The following is a 24,565-nucleotide window of genomic DNA, read 5'->3' as shown; positions in this document are numbered from 1 at the left end:
TAGGGTTACCACCCCCTAGGCTTTTCCCCTTGCCTAACCGCAGTTAGGACTTTTGCCTAAGTACACTTAGGACTTTCCTGCAAACTATTCAAACCGTTAGATCACAAATAGACTTAACTTTGTATCCCTTTGCCATAATCAAAACTTAGGTTCGATCGTCTATGAATTATGGATGCTTCCCGCACCAACATATTGTGATGTTAATTGGATATCAGATACAAAAGACTCCAAATCCACTAGTGGATATGTATTCACGATCGGTGGGGAGCGGTATCTTAGAAATCCACTAAGCAGATGTGCATTGCTCGGTCAACTATGGAATCTGAGTTTTTAGTACTAGACAAAGCAGCTGAGGAAGTTGAATGGCTGCGGAATTTCTTGGAAGATATTTCGAGCTGGATGAAACTTGTGCCTGCCGTACTGATCCATTATGATAGTCAATCAGCGATTGGAAGGACACAGAGTAGTATGTATAATGGTAAGTCACGACATATACGTCGTAGACACTATACCATTAGGCAGTTGATCTCAAATGGAGTGATTGCAATCGACTATGTTAAGTCCATAGATAATTTGGCAGATCCTATTACGAATGGGTTGAGTCGAGATCAAGTATACTGCTCATCAAGAGAAATGAGATTAAAAATCTACAAGTGAAAACGACTGTAGCGGTAACCCAACCTTGTTGACTGGAGATCCCAAGATCTTGGTTCAATGGGATAACGAAGTTACAGAAGTTGTGTTACAGCACATGAGATATTTTATCTCTATCACAATCCTAGGATGAATTGGTGTTGTCCTACTACATGTAGTGAGGTTAAGCTTATGTTTTTAATGACTTCTATATCTTATAAGGTGGAGTATGGTTGGATACTCTTGATAGAAGTGTCACATATGTGAGTGTGAAGACAGGCCGCTTCAATGAAACACTTATGAATCTAAGATGGTGTTCATGGCCGAAACTGAACCAACCGTGAGAGCCTAAAGTAGGTGAAATAGGTCTCTGTATGAGTGTTATTGTCTTAGTATACACTAACAGTTGAGCAGTTCAAGATATCACGTTCACTGCGCAACCTAATATACTCGATAGCATTCTACTACGAAATGTTTAAAACCACAAGCTACCTCTCCCGATGTAGTGACTTATCGATTGGACTCTTGTAAAGTGTCAGCATGTATACACACATTGCATTAATTTCCATTCATGTGGGGGATTGTTGGATATTGGGACCTTAATGAACCAATACGATTTTATGGAAAAATCAGAATGCTATCAATTGATGAAAGTCGTAATTGACTTTAAAATCAAAATCTACGTTTCGCGTAGATAGATTTAGATTATTAATTTGCTCAAAATCGATTAAGAGTGAATGAGAAACTAATTGTTTAAAATCAGTCAAAAATAACATTAATTATTAATTAATATTATATAAGGAAATGCATGGGGAATAGTCCCACATCGAAAATTTTTTATGGGCTTCTTTTCCTTATTAATGATGCTGTGTTATAATAGAGTTAACACAAAGAGCTCATATGCTCTCTTCTCAGGGACGAGCAGGTGCTTGCACCTGTGAGCCCGCCACCCACCACGCATGCATGCGTGCACGTGCGCAATGGGCGCTTTGTCGGCGCACTTTGCACTTAGGCTCGCTGGTATCACAATTTAGAGTGCTACTATTCCGAGACATTCGTCGTTGTATCTTGGGAATGAATTGCTGCTATCCGTTAGCACCGTAGCGGAGCAATATCGTTTTGGATATAGTGTTGAACACTAGCCTCGACGATCCATATCAGTTTGCATACTCCTGGAGCTACCGGTTCCAACAGAGCCATCCATAGCCGGTGGATTCGACGATGAGCCATCCATAGCCGGTGGATTCGACGACGAGAGACAAGGCAAGCCCAAGATCACCGACTGGGAAAAGATGAAGAAGATGATGAGAGCTCAATTCCTTCCTTTCAGCTACACCCAAACTCTGTTTCAACGACTTCACTTATTGAGGTAGGGTGCGAGATCGATCGATGAATATACAGAAGAGTTCTACCAGTTGATTGCCCGAAACGACCTCTCAGAGATCGAGGAACAAATGATAGCACGATACTTGGGGGGATTGCGCCAGCCCTTGCAGGATGTCCTTAGTCTTCATTAATTGTGGACCGTTTCAGAGGCATACCAACGTGCATTGGTCGTGGAAAAGCAGCACAACCGGAAGCCAATAGTCAGAGGTGACCAGAACAATCGATCTCGTCCTCAAGACTCATGTCCTTCGCATCAACAACCACAACAGAAGCCACCACAAGTTAATTCTAAATCTACTAGATGTTATCGTTATGGTGAACAGAGTCATAGGGCCAACGAGTACAGGACACTTGCTCCTAAACAGAAGGATAAAAAATTATTGATCATTGAAACTTCTCAGACATGATTGTACCAACAGAGTGTCCGGAAGCAAGTTTGTTTACTTTCTTGACACCCAAAATACATTTTAGAAATAATCCTTTAGATGATAATGAAGTGAATATCCAACTAAGACTTCATCATAATAAGCATCAAATCGATCACGAATTGGCCGACTTAGCCTTATTTTTTGTTGAGTTGTTTTGTTAACGAGGTGATTGCCAAGCTGTTTGGTGAAATAACTTGATGAATATAAACTAACTAAACTTTTAAAGAGTTAAAAGAGTAAAAGATATTTAATAATTTCGTATTTATTAATATTGATTTTGTCAATAAATATGTTTGTTAGTCAATTATTTATGAGTTTTATTAATTAATAAATTCATGAGTCGAATTCATTGGTATTCAATCTTATTTATTTTCATATATTTTATACTCTTGAAAAAATATATAAATAAATATTTATCGAATTAAATACTAAATTTATTTAATTTTAATAAAATAGGTATCTAATTCTTTGAGCTGACTTTAGAAATTTATAGTAAAAGGAAAATCCGTCGACTTTAATGTAAACAATGGCACTGTTTGAAAACATTCGCACCAGAAATCCAACTTACATGATTTAACAAAAAATGAAAACATTTGTCTCGATTACAATAAGTTAGCAACACTAAAATTTCATTTCAATGCAATTAGTGATACTGGAGGATACTTCGACTAGAGACTCATTGGAAGCTAATATATCATTGAATTGCTCTCTGCTGGTACGACTTTTCAGCTTTTGCAATCCCATCTGCTTTAATTCCTCCTCCATCTCTTTCTGATTCGAAAGAAACCCTTCAAACGTCTTCTTAGGCATGATCATCCGTAGTTTAATTAGCTCTACATTTGTAGAGCCATGAACCAAGTGATCATCCCTTGCTATTTCATTGGTGTTCTGTATATGCGTAGAATCTACACGTATATCAAACTCGGTATCACAGTCATTGCACTTCTCTAGAAACTGAGTCAATATCATAGTTGACGATTGATCTTTCAGATCGAAGTCGAGGTTAAAGATCACGTAGTCCTCTTTGTCTTCCGAACAAATAAGTCTATCAATTTCGTTTTCTGCTGCCAAACCCTGTCAATCAAAGCAAATTATATATGTTAGAGTGTGCATAGAGATTAAGAAAGTCAAGTTTATCGATCGATAGATTGATCTTCTCTCACGTTTGGGATCGTGCTAGAATTCAGCATGAGCCAAGCGTCGACATCGATTCGAAAAGAAGCTCCGAGAAGCTTCGTCAATGCATCTGGAGGATCTACCGGCGGATGAAGGCCGAAAAGTAACGAGGCGTTCTGGGCCTTGGGAGCTTCGATGTGTAGCTCAGCGGCGACGTCCGACGATGAGCGACTCGAGCTTTGGGCAGCGGACGTCGATCGTGCGGATGCAGGAACTCTTGTGTAATAGGACTAGATGCTTGATGGAGGCGGAGTGGATGCTTACGTTGCTCGCGTGGTGTTCAACGCAACGGATGAAATGCAGAGTCTCGAGGAAAGGGCAGGAGGCGAGGAAGGCGCGCAGGAGATCATTCTGGAAAAGAATGCAATGTTCCATTTTGAGAGAGGTGAGATGGGTGAGAACGATGGGCTGAAAGGGGCGGCCACCAAAGCAATATCCCATCATCATTCTGTGCAACGAGAGACTCCTCAGCGACTTGATGCCGAAGAAGTCGGAAATTCCCCCGCCGTTGGGTTCTTTGAAGCCCACCACGGCTTGATGCCACCATCTAATAGGTGATGTCTCGCCTGAGGTTTCGAAGATGAGATCTTGGACGCCTGCCTCAACGAGGTCCTCGAGGAGCACCCGCTGGAGGCGTTTGGATAAATAGGTGATGTCGCGGAAGAAGATGTGGCATTGGCGGATCAGCTGGGCACGGGGGAAGGTGATGTCTAAATAGGTGATGTCGGTGGATGCCGATGCAGCCGAAAGGGTACTCGACTTCGAGGCGGAAAGAGTCGAGTCGGGGGATAGAGGGGAGGAGGCAGCGGAAGCGGGTGCAGACGGCGGAGAGGGCAACACGCTGCTTGATAGGGAGGAAGGAGAGGATGAAGATGAGTAGGTCGTCTTGGAGGGAAGTGAGGAGGTCCTCAGGCTCAGGCGAGCTTGCCTGCTCATGGCGGCGCTCGTAGTGGCCCATCGTCATCAGGCGAGCAAAGGCGTCAGGAATCCGGACCCAACTATTCTCTGTTGTGCGTAACCGGTCGCTATTTAAAGGAGATGCCTGTGGTTTTAATTAAGTTACCGAAAATATAGCAGATAGATATAAGCAATGACCTCTTATATATGATCATCATTTCTAGTCGGTAATGATCGAAAAGTTGACATTAATCCGTACGTGGATGTCGATGGCGTCGGCTTCGGCTTCGCTTCGGGGATCATGAAGAGCAAGACTAGATGCTTAATGGAGACGGAGTGGAGGCGTTGTGGGCGGTGGCGATTTAAACACGTGCCCACTAGCGGTTTTAATTAAGAAAATAGCGATACAAAATAAATATAATTTTGTTTACTAACCCAATAAATACAATACAGAGAAAAAAATACGGTATTAAATGTTTGAAATAGTCCATCAAGGTATTAAATGTTTTAAATAGTATGGCGTATTTGTAAGAATTTTCAAGAATAAATCTTTGGGCAGAAAAAAAATAGTTATTAGATTTAGATAATTTAAATTTATTCTTTTACATCAAATAACTAACCATTATAGTAAAAAATTTAACATTTATTAATTAAGATTTAGTTCATATTTCTTGAATAAAGGTACTATTATTAGGGGTGAGAAAAAATCGATTAAATTGAATAAACGGATCGAATTTAAAAATTTAATTCAGTTATTTAAAAATTTTAATATTTTAAAAAATTAATTAATTTGGTTCGATTTCAATTTTAAAATTTTTATCCGATTAATTAATCAAAATAAAAAAATTATATTTCTAAATTTTTAAATTCCTAATTAATTGATAATCTTTTATAATATTTAAAAATTTTGATTATTTCAGTTAATTTGATAAAAACTGAATTAATTGATATTTTATCAATTTAGTTTGTTTGATTTTTATTTGAAAATTTGATTGGTTCGATTAGTTTAAAAAAATTCAATTAATTTAGTTCATTTGGTTTGATTTTAACTGAATACTCACCTCTAACTATCATCCATACTTTTATTGAATACGAGTATTATATGTTATATAATCTACTGCTAGGATGTTACGAATTAAAAGGGGAGGGCGAATAGTTCTGATTGCTTTTTCTCTTAAACGTGTGCTTGTCGTTTGAATGTACAACGTAAATTTTGATTCAAACTTATAATCACATGTACAACTGTGGAATTTATTTTGTATTCATATCTTATGCAACTAATACAAGACCTACACCTAGTAATGCTCCTCGACTATGAACTTTTCCTTTTTAGATACCTTCCGGAAGTTGAAAAGCCTCTTACAATATGTTCTCACAAGAACACAGTAAGAAAATAAATATAAAATATAAATGAAATCGAAAATAACTTTTACAATAGAAACTTACTTGAGATGTTTTTTTGTTCCTTGAAATTATTTTTTATTGGACCGAAAATACAATAGTAATTTGCTCCAAAACTTTCAAGAACTAGTCATGGTTGTGAAAAACTCTTTCTTTTAAAGCCTTTAGGTCGAGTTGATTCCGCCTATTAATCAACTGATCTTACTCATCAGTCGATTGATATAGTCTTTGACCTATTGAACGACCTTCAGTCCTATTGAACCTTCTAAAATCTATATGATTTTATCGATTATTTATGTAAGGAATCCTATGCGATAAACAAAAAATCGCAGCGAAAAAAGGATCCCTTTAACGATCCATGTGAAAATAAATTAACTCATACAAGTTTAGATCTACAAAATCCTAATTAATAGAGTATACCTTTGAAGCGTGCTCTCCGCTTATTCCGCTCGTCCAAAGTTTGTCGGATCTCTTGCACGTTCAAGTGTTCGAGCCTCTATGTGTATCCACATGAACACTCACTTTTGGAGAAAGTTTTGGTTGTGCTAGCAACCCTTTGGTGTAAATTTCGGCCAAGAAGAAGAGAGGGCAAGAAGATGAACATCCATATGAATTTTGGAAGAAAAATTCTTTTATACTCAAGCCATGAATACCAAAGGTTTTTAGGCTTTTGGTATTCCCACATCAATGTATGATAGGATTAATTATGCATGATAACTTCATCTTCTTCAATGCATGATTAATCCACATTAATCATGCATGATGAATCAAACTTCATTCATCAACTTGGTTTAATTTGAGTTTAACTCAAAATCAACCAACTTGAGTCTAACTCAAGTCTCGACCATCCAATGAGCTTAATTGTTCCTTTAGTCAAACTAAAATGAACCATCTCTAAAATATAATGTTATTTGTGTGTGACTCAATAGATTCTCGTAACTTTGACAATGTCTCTAAAACTCATTTTAGAAACATAAGCAATGAGTGACATTTACCAATGCATTATCGTTACCCAAGTGACAAGAATGTCTAGATCTGACATAACCTTCGTGACTATGATAATATATGACTATGTCCTTCTATCCTTGATATCTAGATTGATCAATGAGGCATAGACTGTATCATACTTTTATCAATCTTTGTGTTTCTTGATCCCTAAGTAGACTCACTCAAGCAAATGAGCTCAATATCTCATATTAACTCATTTGAGTATGATCATGTATTTCGTGGTCCCACTTATCAAGAGGCCTCAAGATATCACTCTCGTCATATTGGAGGGATAGATTCCATCTACATTACTCACACCCCTCCGCGTAATTTGTTACATACCCAATGATCGCATTTATAGTCTACCCTGTTATGGGTGACGTTTGACGACACGAAAGCACATAACTCTTTATGTAGGGAACCGTAGTGACTTTATGTCTAAGGACTATTTATACCAATAGTCACATGAGAAAGTTTATGACACTCATATAACAATCCATGAAACTTTCTCATGGCGGGTCAATTCAGTATACATTCTCTAATGTAAACCCATGTATCAATTCGATATCTCATATCCATGACTTGTTAGATCAAGTCATCCAGTTGACTTACATGCTAGTCTCAACGCATTAATATCGTCTTTGAATATTAATGTTTGACTAAGAATGATTAAGAGTAGTGTTCTCTACATCATCTCACTATCTACTCAAACAATCGATATGATATAGATTAGAACTAGCTATCCAAGGATATTATTATACTTACTTATTTGAAACAAACTTAAAATAATTATAATAATAAAAAATCTTAATTTTATTAATAATAGAATATGATACAAAAGTCTATAGTCAATCATCACATAATTAGCTCTAGGACTACTACTAACAATTTGAACAACAGTCGATTATTTAAACATCAGTTGACTAATTCTATAAGTCGATTCAAGCATCTGAGTTGATATACTTATTCGTCGATCAATATCAATCAATTGATGCAACTCATCAGTCGATTTAAGCAATCAAATTTAACTTATTTCTGTTTGTTGTAAACTGTCATTAGTTGACAGATACAATCCATCAACCAAATCATGCAATCAAATTCAATTTACTTTTGATTGCTCTTGATCAATATCAATAAACTGATACCTATGATAAGTCGACTAATATTGAGTAATAAAATATACTCTAAATGAGCTCTATTTCACATCAAAGATGATAGATGCAATTTTTTGGTTTGAATTGAATATTGAACACCTTACACATGAAGGTCTTATGTAAAAGAATATGAAACAGAACAGATTAGCAACATAGTCAGACTGAAGCAAGCCATTTCTAAATGAGTTTGAGATAGTTTTCTTTTTCTCTATTCAAGTAGCTGGCCTATAATGCTGTCATGTCGGTCACGGAAATTAAAGTTTAACATAAAATATAATGAAGCAATGCTAGTGCAAACAATTATTTCATTGCACTAAAGCACACCAACTAGACTTCCCTTAAACATCAGATCAGCGATCTCTATGAGTAGCATTGCTAGGCTTCTCTAGCTAAGGTATTTGATTTTTGTTTTACAAATTTAGACTAGTTTGACTTTTCATCTACACTGGTCAACAAGTACATCAACTTTCCTATTAAGAACACTAACATGGATAGCTATTGTATAAAGACACTCATAATGTTGAGGTAAAATAGCAAAGTACTTGAACTAAGTGGCAGCTCAGTTTGAGGAGGTATCCCAGCTTCCAGAATATCTTGAATCAAAAAATCACCTTTACTAGTTTCCTTCCCATGTAGTGCAACAACAATTCCTGAGAGAGAAACTAGTGCAGTATGAACAAGAAACTCTTTTTGGCTATATGAAAACTGATGAAGGACCAATATAACAAAATTTTATAAATTATCATAATGCAGTTTGTACCTGTTACAAAAGCAGAAGGGTCAAGCAAACTACCAGTAAGTGTAACCCTACCACTTTCGTCTTCCAAAATAAGACGATCATCAGGGTGCAGAAAATTGTGAGGTTTCACAAGAGGAACTTTAGATCTCTGAAATATAAAATTAAGGGTCGAAATTAAGATTGATCCTAGCAATGACGAGCATTTATTAATGTTCAACATGGTATCGTCAACCTAGGTGTACCTCCTTGGAATATTCATCAAGAATAGAAGGCTTCAGTTTCATGTGCTTGTATATTGTACCAACAATTATGCATTCTTTCCCCTCTTCAATTCCCAAAACTGTTTTAACTGCAGGAGAAAAGGGGATTGGGATAGAAAGAGTAAGTCCTAGCCAAAACAATCTTAGCTATTTACTTAAGGAACCAAAATTTTACTTTCTCATAGAAGTTCAGATCTTGAAATACAATAAGGAACCAAAGAAGAAAGATTTATTGCGATTGACCTAATGATTCAAGAAGCACAAATAACTAAATGAGCATATGACTAAGAATGATTAACCATATCGAGTCAGACTGAGACAAGAGAAATGTTTAAACGAAAATACACAGTAATTTCAAAGAGGTGGCCATGTATTTCCTGTACATTCCATCTTAATATATAGTAATAGGTGATTGCCTTCTGATTCCTTAAGAAAAGGCATTTATCTGCCTAAAGACATGGAAATTCTTAATCCTTTTCCTATGAATTTTTTTTCCTACACTCTTTCTTTCCCTAGCTTACTTGTATCATAGGAAACAAGGCTGAAAGAACCAAATATATCAGTCTTATCGCAACCTTCTCTTCATACATAAACTCTCATAGCAAAAATAGAAATCAAAGAAACTGTTGGCACAAAGGTCCTTTATAGAGGCACAGCTTGACGAATCATGCCGATAGTGGAATGGCGGACACTTGGAGAAATATTTAGACTCTAGAACAAACTCAGGTAGCTAACCTAGAGGGTTGTTTCATCGCACAAGCAAATGACTTTACAAACAAGAAGAAAAAATTTGGCTGGTTCATCCTTGGCCAGTCATCAGAAAGCTTTCCACTTGAAATAAATATTCGGAATCTAGCCATGCTGTCATTCAGAAAACAAATACAACGTCACGATCTACCTGAACACTATCGCTTTACTCATCCTAATCTAGGAACATATTTAGCAAATAAAAACACTTAGAAAGAGAAATTTTACAGTCATCAGAAAAATTTAGGAAATCACCTGGAAGGTTGGGCTTCCACTTGGGAACGAGCGAGTAAAGAAGATTCCTCATGTGGTGGAGACGAGTGAAATATATGTGACTGTACTGCTGCCCTTTGTACTTCTCCGTGTGGATCTCAAACCTCTCATCCTGCAACCAATCCACATGAAACGGAAAAACAAAACAGTGGACAAAAATTCCATGCGAGACAAGTGATACGAAACCAGCCGGTACCAGTGTTTTGTAGCAAGCTTGCTTCCTCTCGAAAAGCTTAGAACCTGCTTCGCTCATCTCGGCGTATGAGCGGGGGAAGGCGGAAATCGCCGGCGGGTGGAACGGAGGAGAGAAGCGGGAAGCGGATGCGAGAGAAAGGGGGAGAGGGTTGAAGCCTTTATTAAGGATATAGAAAAGAAAGCAGGTGACATTTGGAGTGCGAGGATTGGCCGATGGAAGAGTAACAGGTTTGTTTACCTTTTTCTGCTGCTATGGCGGGAATAGGGGTGCAAACGAGTCAAGCCACTCGTGAGCTGCTCGTGAGCCGCTCGGTCAAAGCTCAGCTCGAGCTTGATTTTGACTGAGCTCGAGCCGAGCTCGAGCCGGCTCGTTTAATATTCGAGCCGAGCTCGAGCTCTTTTAATACTGGCTCGATGGCTCGTCGAGCTTTTTTGAGCCCAACCTGTTAGTTGGGTTAATGGGTTTGATTCAAGCCGGTTTAATTGGGTTAATGGGTTTGGATCTTGACAATTGACCCGTTAGGAGATGAGATAAGGAACCGGTAGGGATTTGGGAAGCTACAGTGGCATCCCAAATCCCGATCGCGAGCGGCGAGCCGCCTCCTCTGCTCGCGAGTTCTTCTTCTCTGATCGCGGCGACGGTAAAGCAGCAGCGGACTGCGGATCCATCCTTCCGCGAGTAGCTGAGGCCGTCGGTGAGTGGCGGGCGGTCCGAGCCAGGGTCGGCGGCGCCGGTGACGGGTGATCACTAGTTGAGAGCCTTCTTCAGTTCTTCTTGCTTCCCGCGGAGGTGGGATTCCTCAATTAGTATTAGCACTTGGGTCTTCCCTATTCTCTAGTGCTTCGTCAGTTTGGCGTGGAAGAAAGGGCTGCTAACTGCTAAGTGCTAACACTCTTATTGTAGACTTTTGGTCCGGAGCCTCTACTAAGCTGTCGCTCGCTGGTGGCAACGAGCAGTAAGAAGGGAAGGATCAAGGAAGAGGCCGGGAGGTAAGGGATTTCTCATATCTCAGCTAGATCTTGGTTGTTAGGTTTCTTTGGATTCTTTTTGATTCTTCTTAGAAGTTAGATCATTCTGGATTGCCGTCAATCTTCATTCCACAGCTGGTTAATGTGATCCGATCCGGGTGGAGATTTTGCTTGGATTGCGGCAGAAAAGAGGAGAAGAAGGAACTGAAGTCTGAAGGTGGATTCTAGGGTTAGATTGGCTTGATTGAAGGTAAGCTTCGTTTGGTTTCTAATCTAATCGGTTTGATTAGCTATGGATTAGAAAGTTTCGTGAAAACATGAACATAACTCTTTTTTGACATTTTTATAACTCTTTTTTGATCAATATAATTTATTTGATAATTATTTATCTCTGGATCAGTTATGTCTGTAGAAGATTCATCTGTTCCACTTACCGTAAATAGTGCCATAGCTGAAAGTAATGAAGTTAATCTTGAGATCAATAAGGAAATTATCACAGCTGGTCAAAAAACACAAGAAAATGCTAAAGAAAAAGAAGAAGAGGGGTTCAAAACAAATAAAAGGAAAAAAATTTCAGAAGTGTGGAATGATTTTGACACAGTGGATGGATCAAAGAAAGCCAAATGTAAACATTGTCAATCCCTTTTTACATTGGGTAAATCAGGGCCCACATCAAGTCTTTTGAGGCATAGATTACATTGTGTGAAGAGAAAAATTTATTTGCGAGAAGCTGAACAACAAACAAAGTTGAATTTTTTGCCCACTGATTCAGCTTCACCATCCATTCTTACTTTGCATTCTGGAAAATTTGACATGGAACAAATGAGGGAGGCAGCTGCTCATTGGATTATGATGCATGAACATCCATTCACCATTCTTGATGAAGAGGGGTTCAATTTAATGATGAGGCGTGGAATGCCTGAATGGCAAAAAATTAGTAGGACGACATGTAGAGCAGATTGTATGAAAATTTATGAGGTTGAGAAAAAGAGGTTGAAGAAAAGTCTTGAGTGCATTGATAAAATAAGTTTGACAACAGATTGTTGGAAGTCAAAGACTCAAAAAATTGAATACATGGTTGTCACTGGGCATTGGATTGATTCTTGTTGGAATTTGCAAAAGAGAGTTTTAAGTTTCATTAACATTCCACCACCAAGGGGAGGTCTTCAAATTTCTGATGCCATTTTTAAGTGCATGAAAGAGTGGGGTATTGAAAACAAGGTTTTCACTATTACTGTTGATAATGCTTCAAGTAATGATTTGGCCATTCGGTACATGAAAGATACCATTCAAAGATCTAGAACATTGGCATGTGAAGGAAATTTATTTCATATCCGTTGTTGTGCACATATCTTAAACTTGTGCGTTCAAGATGGGTTGAGGGAGATTGAAGATATTATTAGTAATATAAGGGAAAGTGTAGAATATGTAAATCGTTCAGAGGCAAGACGTATGCAATTTACAGAGTGTGTGCAACAATTGCAGTTGAAGGATAAAAGATTGATTCGTGATTGCAAAACTAGGTGGAACTCAACTTTTGAAATGTTAAGTTGTGCACTCAAGTTCAAAGAAGTTTTTCAAATGTTCAAAGAACGTGATCACTTTTATGGTTGCTGCCCTCAAGAAGAAGAATGGAATAAAGCTCAAAAGATTTGCTCACTGTTGGAGGCTTTTTGGACAGCCACACACATCATTTCAGGTAGTGAGTATCCTACTTCAAATTTATTTCTTCAGGAAGTTCAAAAAATAAAGTCATCATTGGATACTTATGCACAACATGAAGATTTGTTTCTTAAGCAACTGGCTAGTAAAATGAAAGAAAAATTTGACAAGTATTGGGGTGACTGTAATCTATTGATGGCTATAGCTGCTGTATTAGATCCAACCAAAAAAATGCTTGCTGTTGAGTTTTGCTTCCCTAAGCTTTATTCTGAAATGGATGCCTCTAAGCATATCTCAAAAGTTAAGGAGATAATTAATTCTCTTTATGAAAAGTATGTTGCTGAAGAAACTAATAAAGGAGCGCCTCATCCATCTGAGTCTGAGAGTTTTGGTTCTTCAAGTGTTAAAAGAAATCAACAAAGTTCTGTGTATAGTTGGGATGATTTTGATGACTATTGTGCAAAAGTTGAAACTTCGGAGACTAAGAGATCTGAATTGGTAGATTATCTTGAAAAGGGTCGTCTTAAGAAGAATGAGATTCCTAAAATTTTTTCGTGTTTAGAATGGTGGAAGATGAATAGAATGCAATATCCAATATTGTCAAAGATGGCAGCTGATATTTTAGCTATCCCAGTGAGTTCAGTGGCTTCAGAAGCAACATTTAGTGCAGGGACGAGAGTTATTGATTCTTATCGTTCATCACTATCTCCGGACACAGTGCAGGCTCTTCTATGTGGGGGTGATTGGCTTCGAAAGATACATGGACTGAAAAAAAAGACTAAAGTAAGTTAAATTTCATTATTAGTTTTCTAAGTTACAAACTAAATTTAATCATCTATTTATTTGAATTTTTCTTTTTCAGAAAGAGAAAACTTACCAGGAAATTTTTCTTCCAGTATCTACCTCTTAAAGTAAGTTAAATTTTAGTTTTTTGTTTAACATGTGTTTTTGGTTTGATTATTATGGTATTATAGTTGAGCTTAATATCAATCCATATTATGGCCTCTCGGTACATAAGAAGAATTCATTCTTCTAACCAAATGATTGGCCTTTTCTATAATAAATAACTACAAAAACTGCAGAAGCTAAGCACGTCACTTTGATATTGATACTAGTGTTAAATAATTGTTCCCAGTTTAGCAGTACTTCCCTATATGAAATTGTTTCACAAAGAATAAAAGAGCTTTATCACTAACATACATGATCTTTCAATAGAACAAGTTGTTGTCACCCAATCCATGTATTGAAGACGAAGGTATTATAGTTGATTATTATGGTTTGAATGCACCTGATATAACTGAGAATTTGCTTGAATGCAGTGCAGGTGATATAACTGAGAATTTGAGATGAAGGAAGATATTGAACGTGGCAAAAATTTGATATTTTGAGCAGCTGATTTATATTTTGGAATGCAGTGCAGGTGCTTGAATGCAGTGCAGGTGCTTGAATGCAGTGCAGTTGATTTATATTTTGGAATATCATGTTTTTGGGTTTAATGTAAAACTGTAAACTATATTGGGTTATGTTTTGATGTTCAGTAATTTGACTCTTTTATTGGAGGAATAGATAATTGTATTTTGATCAATTTTGTGGATGAAGATGGATATGTTGCAGAAATTTGATATTTTGAGCAGGTTTGGATTTTGGAATATTATGTTTTTCAATTCGGTGTAAATTATGTTGGGATGAAGTTTGAGAATAATTATGTTTTGACTTTTGATGTCCAGTAATTTAACTTTTTTATTAGAAAGATAGATAATTGTATTTGATCAATTTTATAGGTGAATTTGATCAAGTTGTTAAAATTACAGTAAAATAAGCTCAAGTTATGATTGGCTCGAGCTCGAGCTCGAGCTCGAGCTCGAAAGCTTGCTTTTAATTCGAGCTTTTCGAGTCGAGCTCGAGCCTTGGATTAAATGATCGAGCCGAGTTCGAGCTCAAATTTACAAGCTCGATCGAGCTCGAGCTCGAGCCGAGCTAGCATAAAACGAGTCGAGCCGAGCTCGAGCCAAGGCTGGCTCGAGCTCGGCTCGACTCGTTTACAGCCCTAGTTCTCCCTAACTTAGAATTAGGTTTAACTAGGTTACTTTGATATTTAATAAGAGTTAAGTTACCCTCTCCGTGATGATCAATTACAACTTCTCGATTCACTTCTTCACAGATGATCTTGAGACTTATTGTGTGAAATCGCTGGAGTGGTAGATTCCATCTTTTATTGAAGAGTCAATGACAAACTTTTATCAACCAAAGCACACCACAAAAACATCAATTTTCATTAGGAAAAAATATATGATTCAGTCGTAGTGTAAATCAACACTACTAAGAAAATAAAATGCCAGGGACGATTCATTCATTACATATGGGGCTACAAAATAATCTGTTCCAATAAATGGGAGCTTTTAAAAGCTTAATATTTCTAGGAAGTGACGTGGAAAATTTGGCAACTCGGTTTGTAAGAATTTTTGGTCGAAGCTTCCTCGAACTTCTTTATAGCCATTTCATTCTCTTGTAAACCAGTCTGGACAAAATACCGAATCCACCAAGATGAACTCCTAAGTTTGGCCTACAATGAACTGTGATGTCAGAAAGAGTTATAATCTTGAGGTCCAGTGAAACAAATTTTTTTAGTTACTCGAACAGGAAAAGCATTACAGACAAGTCTAGATAGAGAATATAAATTAACGTTAAAGCAATACAGCTGCGAACAAACAAAACCAAAATCAATGTTCAATCCTGCAGGGATCTTTTACTCATTAAGCTAAAATGAAGTAGCGGGAAAATTTTAAGATTATGATTGGTAGGTATGCAAATTACTACGAACCAAAAAAGAAACAAGATTGTAGCTTTTTACAGAACACTTATCCTATGCCATGTATTGATTTTCTTGAAGTTTTAATGAAATAAACCATGGTTCATTTTATGCAATAATAATAATAATAATAATAATAATATAAAGAGAAGAAGAAAAAAATAGCAAATCCATAAAGATAAGAGAACGACAACAGAAATGCATATTTAATTGGAAAACATACAGGTCTTCCAAATTTTGCCAGCTTGGCGGAGACCTTGGCTCTCTGTTTGCCTGGATAACCTACAGAAATTATGGGATGAAATGAGAAAGAGAAGATTCTTTCGATGTGTTTTTTTCTTCATCTTATAGAAGAATAAGGAATTGTATGAGCTTGTGATATAACGCATAGAAGCATATTAAAGAAAACTAACAAGCATTTGCTGTAATAAGCAAGATCATAATCAAGAAAACTGAAAAAATCTGGACCATCTCTGTTACTACAATCTGCTCCATTTCAGCAGCATGGGTATCTCTTTTGATCATTACAAGAATAACAAAGAAATGTGCAAAACTAGTGTGGAGTATGAACAAGCCCGATCAAAACTAGTGTGAAATATTTTCCTTATTCTTCAAGTGAAATAGTCTTAGAGTTTCCTAATTTTAAACATGAACCGACTTTATAACTTTATCCCGCATGACACATGGAGGTAATAGATTTTCGCCACATCATAAGCATCCTTAAATTAGTCTAGTCGAAAGAGGCATAGTCCGACTGACTGGACTATGCTTGATGAGATGTCATTGCTCCATCACATATGGATGAATTGGCCATAATAGAATCTCGAGCTTGGGGCTCGGTGCTCCAAGTCTATCGTAAGGCAAAGTCATGAGCTTGGGGTTTGGTGCTTCAGGTCTGTCGTAAGACAGAGTCGCGAGCTCGGGGCTCGATGCTCCAAACCTATCGTAAGGCAAAGTCACAAGCTCGGAGGTTCAGTGCTCTAGGCCTGTCGTAAGACAAAGTCGCGAGCTTGAGGCTTGGTGCTCCAAACTTATCGTAAGGCAAAATTACAAGCTCGGAGCTCGGGGCTCAGGGCTCGGGGCTCGGGGCTCGGGGCTCGAGGCTTGGGGCTCGAGGCTTGGGGCTCGGGGCTCGAGGCTCGGGGCTCGGGGCTCGGGGCTCCAGACCTATCGTAAGACAAAGTCACAAGCTCGAGACTCGGTCCTCCAGGCCTGTGATAAGGCAAAGTCACGAGCTCGGGGCACAATGCTCCAGACATATCGTAAGGCAAAGTCGCGAGCTTAGTGTTCCAGGTCTGTTGTAAGGTAAAGTCGCGAGCTCGAGGCTTGGTATTTCAGGCTTATCGTAAGGCAAAGTCGTGAGCTTGAGGCTCGGTGTTCCAGGTCTATCATAAGGCAAAGTCACGATCTCGGAGCTCAATGTTCTAGGTCTGTCGTAAGACAAAGTCATGAGTTGAGGCTCGATGTTTCTGGCATGTCGTATGTCAAAGTTGTGAGTTCAAGACTCGATGTTTCAGGCCTGTCGTAAGACAAAGTCGCAAGCTCAAGGCTTAGTGTTCTAGGCCTGTAGTAAGGCAAAGTCACGAGCTCGAGGCTCGATGTTTCAGGTCTGTCGTAAGGCAAAGTCGCAAGCTCCGAGCTTGGTGTTCCAGGCCTATCATAAGACAAAGTCGTGAGCTCGGGGCGCGATGTTCCAGGCCTGTCGTAAGGCAAAGTCGTGAGCTCGGGGGCTTGGTGTTCTAGGCCTATCATAAGGCAAAGTCGCGAGCTCGGGGGATCGGTGTTCTAGACTTGTCATAAGACAAAGTCGTGAGCTCAGGGCTCGATATTCCAGGCCTGTGTTAAGGCAAAGTCGCAAGCTCGGGGCTCGATATTCCATGTCTATCTTAAGGTAAAGTCTGCAAGCTCGGGGCTCAATGTTCCAGGCTTGTAATATCCAAGATCATCATGGAAAATATTTGATAATGTTATATTTTTAACATTTAAAAATGATTTAAATTTGTCGGAGCCCTTCATTGGCAAGGTCGGCTTGTCATCAACTTCAGGCTTTAGATTCGCTAGTAATAGGAGAAACCACTGATTTTTGCATTCTGTCTGCGACTATGTCTGAGTCTAGGGAGATTGAACCCTGAGAAAGGTAATTGCTGATGAATGTCACTGATTTGAGATCAAGAGAGTTTCTGAAAACACCTGAGAGTTTCTGAAGACATTTCAAATGAACAAATATTAAATGAAGTAATACTGTAAGGATTAGTAATTTGATGAATGAATTATAAGATAAAGAGTATTAAAGAAAATATCTTGATGATCCGGAGAGAGACTTATGCTTAATATTGAGGCTCTACTTTAATAATTGTAGGAATGACCCCTTGTCTGATAGCATTTACTAGAGAGTATATGTTTTCAGCTAATACCGTCGCAGTTGTAGTGATAGCTAAATTATTTTTTTCATCCAGAAAATTACACTTTATTTAGATCTTATAGGAAGCATTCTCTAACTTATTTGTCGTATGTGTGGCGTCAGTTTGGAGCTATAGAGATGTTAGTAGAAGCCCTAGAGCCAATTATGTGATGATTGACTAGGGATTTTGTATCATATTCTATTATTAATAAAGACATGGATTTTGGTTATTATACTTACTTTATGATTGTGTTAAATAACTAAGTATAATGATGTCCTTGGGTAGCTAGTTCTAATCTATATCATATCGATTGATTGAATCGATAATGAGATGATGTAGAGAACACTACTCTTAATCATTGCTAGTCAAACATTAATATTCAGGGACGATATTAATGCATTGAGACTAACATGTGGGTCAGTTGGATGACTTGATCTCACGAGTCATGGATATGGGATATCGAGTTGACACATGGGTATATATTAGAGAATGTATACTGATTGACCCGCTATAAGAAAATTTCATGGATCGTTATATGAGTGTCAATAACTTTCTCATATAACTATTGGTATAAATTATCGTTAGACCTGAAGTTACTACGGTTCCCTACATAAGGAGTTATGTACTTTGGTATCGTCAACCGTCACCCGTAACAGGGTGGACTATAAAGGCGATCACTGGGTATGTAACAAATTATGTGGAGGGATGTGAGTGATGTAGATGAGATTTATCCCTCCCATATAACGGGAGTGATATCTTACGGCCTCTTGATAGAGTAAGACCATGAAATGCATGGTCATGCTCAAATGAGTCAATATGAGATATTGAGCTCATTTGCTTGAGTGAGTCTACTTGGGGATCAAGAAACATAAAGATTGATAAGAGAATGACACGGTCTATGTCTCATTGATCAATCTAGATATTGAAGATAGAAGGACATGATCATACATTATCATAGTCACGAAGGTTATGTCGGATCTCAACATTCTTGTCACTTGGGTAGTAATGATGCATTGCTAAATGTCACTCATTGCTTATGTTTCTAAAATGAGATTTTAGAAACATTGCCAACGTTACAAGAACCTATAGGGTCACACACAAATAACATTCTATTTTAGAGATGGATTGATTTTAGTTTGACTAAAGGAACAATTAAGCTCATTGGATGACCTATACTTGAGTTAGACTCAAGTTGGTTAAATTTGAGTTAGACTCAAATTAAATCAAGTTGATGAATGGATTTGATTCATCATGCATGATTAATGTGGATTAATCATGCATTGAAGAAGAGGAAGTTATCATGCATGGAAGAGAAAGTCATCATGCATGATTAATAGAATTAATCATGTATTGATGAGAGAATACCAAAAGCCTAAAAACCTTTGGTATTTATGGCTTAGGTATAAAAAGAGTTTTTCTACCCAAGAGTGGGGTTGGATGTTGATCTTCTTTCCTCTTCCTTCTCTTGGCCAAAACCCACAAAGGCACTTCCTTCTCTTGGCCAAAACCCACAGAAAGGCATCAAATTTCTCCAAAGGAGTGTTAGTGTGGATATGCATAGAGGCACAGACACTTGAACGTGCAAGAGATCTAACAACCTTTGGATGAGCGAAATAAGCGAAGGGCACACAACAAAGTACACCCTATTAGATAGGACTTGATCTTATAGATCTAAACTTGTATAGATTTTTCGCATAGATCGCTCGAGGGATCCTATTTTCCGCTATGTTTTGTTGTTTTGTCGCATAGGATTCCCAACAAGAGATCGATCAAAAAGCTCCTGAGCTCTCTCAAGGAGCTCCTTATTCCCATTGCAGAAGTGCACCGTTCGGAACTGCTCGACGCTAAGCTTGCACGTAATCCACACAACCTGGAAGTATATATACTAGGAAGGTAGGAGGTCGACCTTGATGGCGTCGACCTCCAGCCAAATCAAGAATTGACCGACCTTGACTCCCTTGAGGTCCTTGATGTTATCGTACCTAATGATGTCAAAGACCTTGGTCTCATAGTAGATGAGGTACTCGAAGTCGACGTAGCAAGGGTCATCAAGATCGATAGAGAAGCTTCCATTGGAACTCAGGGAGAAGGAATTAACCATGTCGGAGAGGAGGCTTGGGGGGAGGCCGTACCGAGGGAGGAGATCGTAGATGGTGGTGCCATTAGAAGTCGAGGAGTGGTCTTCGACGGCAGCGAGGGAGAGAAGGAGAAGACAGGAGAGGAGGAGGAAGAAGAAAAAGTGAGAAGAAGATGAGAAAGAACAGAAGATCGCCATGGCATCCTGGAGGACGAGTTGGGTCGAGATTTGGGAAGGAAGGTTCAAGGGTTGTTGCGTAGTTGCATTTGTTTCGGGCATTTCTTCCCATCGGAGACGACTGTCGAGGGGGACCGAAGAGGGGAGACGAGGAATCAAAGATCAATCAGAGGGCGACAGGGATTTAGACGGCGATCAGGAGAGGGGAGATGGAGGAGAAAGAGAGAAGAGGAGATCGAAGATATAAGGTTTCATCGGCGAGGGAGAAAAGAAACTTAGGATTTTAATCTAAAGGGGAGATGGATTGCATGCTATTAGAGAAGATTTTCTTGCTGTAGTTTTTCTCTCTGATATAGTCATGATTGTCATTAATTCTTCCGGTGTTAACTATCGCGGCGTCTCAGTTCTGATTTTCTACAGACAGTGTCAATTTATTCCGGTCAATACACCGTGAATGATTAAGCCACAAGCTAATGAACTGCTGACGTACACGCTCCTCAAAGATAGTTGCCTGGAGAGATGAAGAGACCTTAAAAGTACTCAAAAAAAGAGTTAGAATGGCGGCAGGGGTGGGTTTCGGCAAGCTACTCTAACACTAACATTTTGTGTGAGGAAAGAGTTTAAAGACTTGAAAAAATTAGTTTGTGTGCATACCTTTGCGTGAGGAAAGAGTTTAAAGACTTGAAAAATATTAATAAAGGAAGGTAGCCCGGGGAGACTGAGATTAGATGTGTGCATACCTGCCCATATGTATAGGCAATATTAGAGTTGATCTTCGAAATATTAGCGTCCGTATAGGAAATATTTTGACATATGAGATTTTATTTTGATATACGCGTTCCAATTATTCATATTTTTTGAAATATTTTTTTTTATTTTCGGGTGAAACGGTCTTAGAGTTTTCTAATCTTAAGGATGAACTGACTTTCTAACTTTATCCCACATAACACGTGGAGGTAATAGATTCCTGCTACATCAATCATTATGGGTGACACTCGATGACAAATGTAGATCTCTGAATGAGATTCAATTTGATATATTATGTATCTCATAGTTTAATTTGAAATAAAAAATATAATCTCTCAAAGCTTTCTTAGCATTTACAGTTGTAAGAGTTACGATTTTGTAACTGCTATAACTATATGTCAACTCAATTGTAGCAACTATGAAACTATAACTGTTGCAATATATCTTCATTCAAAATTTAGACAGGAATATAGGGAAGAAATAATAATGAAAATAGTATAGTAGAAGATAAATAATTAATTATAAGGATGGATGCTCTTTTGATTAAAAAAAATCAAACTGGATGTCATATTGATGAGTGAAAAAAATAAGGAACACACTCTTAATTTTTTGTTCATTTTTTAATAAATTAGTTTCGGTCTTTTTCTTTCGGTTTTTTGGGATATAAATTGTATTTATTTTAGACAAATAAAAGTGACTATTGAATTAATTTTATGAGAGCAAAATCAATAGAAATAAATAATTTTTTGGTATTTTACCAAAGGCATTCTTTTTTTAAAATATCCTTTCTTCTCTGAATTAAAATAGAAAAAATTCTTACCTAAATCGAATCCGATCAAATCAAACTAAATTGAACTGATCGAACTCAGATAAAAAATAATAATTATTCCATTGAACACTTTCATAAAAGTACAAACAATTTTAAAAATCTTAGATCTATATTAAATTAATATTATTCACTCTTAATGATCTTTTTAATTTATTTATATATTTTTAAAATTTTTAAAGTCCATTGTTAAATTTAATCAAAATTATTGATAGTTTTAAGGAGTTCAAATTTATTCTAAATTTTGATTATTATACTGATGGTCCCTGAATTTATTCATATTTGTATTTTTAAATTTAGAACCTTAATAAAAAAATTTAAAAATTGCAAAATAATAGTTTTATATTAATAAAAAGTAAAAAAAATTAGGTCATAAATATTTTAGATTTATATAAAATTAATATTGTACACTCATAATGACCTCCTAAATTTATTGATGAGTTTTGATAAAAATAAACTTTTTAATCCATCAATTAATTTTGATAAGAAATTATTGATGACCATAAATTTATCTATATTTTTATTTCTAATTTTGGAGCCTTAATATAAATAAATAAAACATTACAAAAGAGCGTTAATAAAAAGGTAAAAACCAAACAAATATTTTAGGCCTTAAAAATCTCAGATTTAACTCAAATTAATATTATTCGCTCTTAGTGATATTCTTAATTTAATTTTTTTTTAAATTGAGTTTTTTAAGCCCATAAATAAGATGAAAAAGTCATTAATGAACTTTAAAAAACTCAAATTTATTCTAAATTTATATCGTTACACTCCTTACCTTCTGAATTTATCCATGTTTTTTACTTTCAAGTTTTGAGTTTTAATAAAAAAATTAAAAAATCTAAAAATTACAAAAGAATGTTTATAAAAAATAAAAAACTTTAAAAATATATATTTTTTGTTTTGTGTTTTTTTAATAGCTAATTTTAAGAAAAAAAGGGAAATGAAAAAAAAAACTAATAAGAGAAGAAAAAAATCATCTAGGAGCTGCTTTAAACAAAACAACTTTATCTATGAGATAAAACAACTCCAAAGTGAAACATCTAGAAATTTAATTCAATAGATTCTTTTCACTTTTGTTTAATCTCATCGTACTCCTAAACTCTTAATTCATAACTCTATCACTCTGAAGAAATTATTCAAAAAATTTAATATTTATTTAGTTTTAACATAATATCATATCTATAGCTAGATGTTTCTGTTTCATTTTAGGGCAATACTAATAGATTTATTATACTCTTATGATTTTTTGTATATTAAAGCAAAATATATTGATATATTTAGATAAGTCAAATTTAATTCAAACTAGTTCTAATAAGTTCTTTCCACTTCCTTGACTCTTATCATGCCTAAAAGCTGTTGACTTATGACCCCTATATCGATTTAAATAAATTATTCACAAAATTTAACTTTTTTGACTTTTGATACAATATTATCTTTGATTCACTTGACGATATCATCATTAATTTCCTTACACTCTCTCGATCTTATCCATGCTAAAGTTTTAGATTCTAAAATCATTTAAGTATCAATGGACCTAAACAAATTAGATTCAGTTTAAATTAGACTGATCCAATAGGTTTATCCAGTATATGCTAAGTTTCAAGATTCCAAAAGTATTTAAGTTATTAATGAATTTTGGCTAAAATTTATTAATGGACCTAGATAAGACAAATATAATTTAGTTCATACCTAATCCAATAAGTTCCTTTCACTCTTTTGATTTTCTCTTCGTGTCCATAAACTCTTGACTCATAACCTCTATCACTTTAGAGAAATTATTTTAAAAAATCAATCTTCTTTACTTTTAACCTCTATAAATGAGTTCTGACCAAAACTTATTGATAGACTTAGACAAGTTAGATTCAATCCGCACATGATCCAATAGGCTCTTTGCACTCCTATTATTCTCACTATGCTAAAAAAATTACTCACAAATTATTGGCGACGGAGTTTGTGACAAAAAATTTATTCGTCGCTAAATTAGCAACGAATAAATAGTTTTTTATCGCAGAATTTTACGACGAGTTATTACCAACGAAAAAATTTTTATCGCAAAAGTCGTCGCCAAATTATTTTGCGACAAAAATATTTTTTGTTTTCATCACAAAATTTGTCGCAAAATGCCCTTTTTGTTGTAGTGCGAGATTGAGATGGCCGAGATGACCATACTGAGATGACCGAGATCGAGATGGCTGAAACCGAGAGAGCTGAGATGAGACTGTGTTTTGGAAACCCAAGCGAGGTCCAGGACTGAATCCACGCTGAGCCCGAAGTATGGTTCGAGTCGGAGGCAACATCTATCTCACTTTGATGAGATCAATTTTCTTGGATTCATGTTGACTAATTTTGTCAGTTCAGCATAAACCTTAACCATCATTTGACTCTTGAATTTTATCTTAGAGGAGCCACGTCACCTATGATACTGCATCAAATAGTAAATTGGTCGAATAGCAAAGGAATTTCATGTGACTTTCTTTACAAAACTTAATTGGAAGATAACTGAATGTAGATCAGAAATCATCTCGTGTACGTTTAATAGCTATTACTATAACCAAGGCAATCATTATACATGATGCAGAAAAACACCAAGGCAAGCAAGAAGCATCTGATCATC

At 36.7% G+C, this 24,565-nt stretch overlaps 1 protein-coding gene and 2 pseudogenes across 1 annotated transcript; 1 reads left to right on the top strand and 2 right to left on the bottom strand.

Annotated features, from left to right (window-relative positions):
• Positions 1-3,068: 3,068 nt before the first annotated feature.
• On the bottom strand, positions 3,069-4,587 carry LOC141830182 (uncharacterized; annotated as a pseudogene).
• A 7,060-nt stretch (positions 4,588-11,647) lies between these two features.
• Positions 11,648-13,817, top strand: LOC141828879 (zinc finger BED domain-containing protein RICESLEEPER 2-like). The gene is made up of 2 exons (XM_074716264.1): positions 11,648-13,690; positions 13,770-13,817. The coding sequence occupies exons 1-2, from the start codon at positions 11,648-11,650 to the stop codon at positions 13,815-13,817; spliced, it is 2,091 nt and encodes a 696-aa protein (XP_074572365.1).
• Positions 13,818-19,841: 6,024 nt separating this feature from the next.
• LOC141829178 (uncharacterized) lies at positions 19,842-20,393 on the bottom strand (annotated as a pseudogene).
• Positions 20,394-24,565: the final 4,172 nt, after the last annotated feature.

This window comes from Curcuma longa, chromosome 5, assembly GCF_044706935.1.
Source record: "Curcuma longa cultivar G26 ecotype Majalengka, Jawa Barat chromosome 5, ITB_CL_G26_1.1, whole genome shotgun sequence".
Lineage (NCBI taxonomy): Eukaryota > Viridiplantae > Streptophyta > Magnoliopsida > Zingiberales > Zingiberaceae > Curcuma > Curcuma longa.
This window is presented reverse-complemented; position numbering and strand designations above follow the sequence as displayed.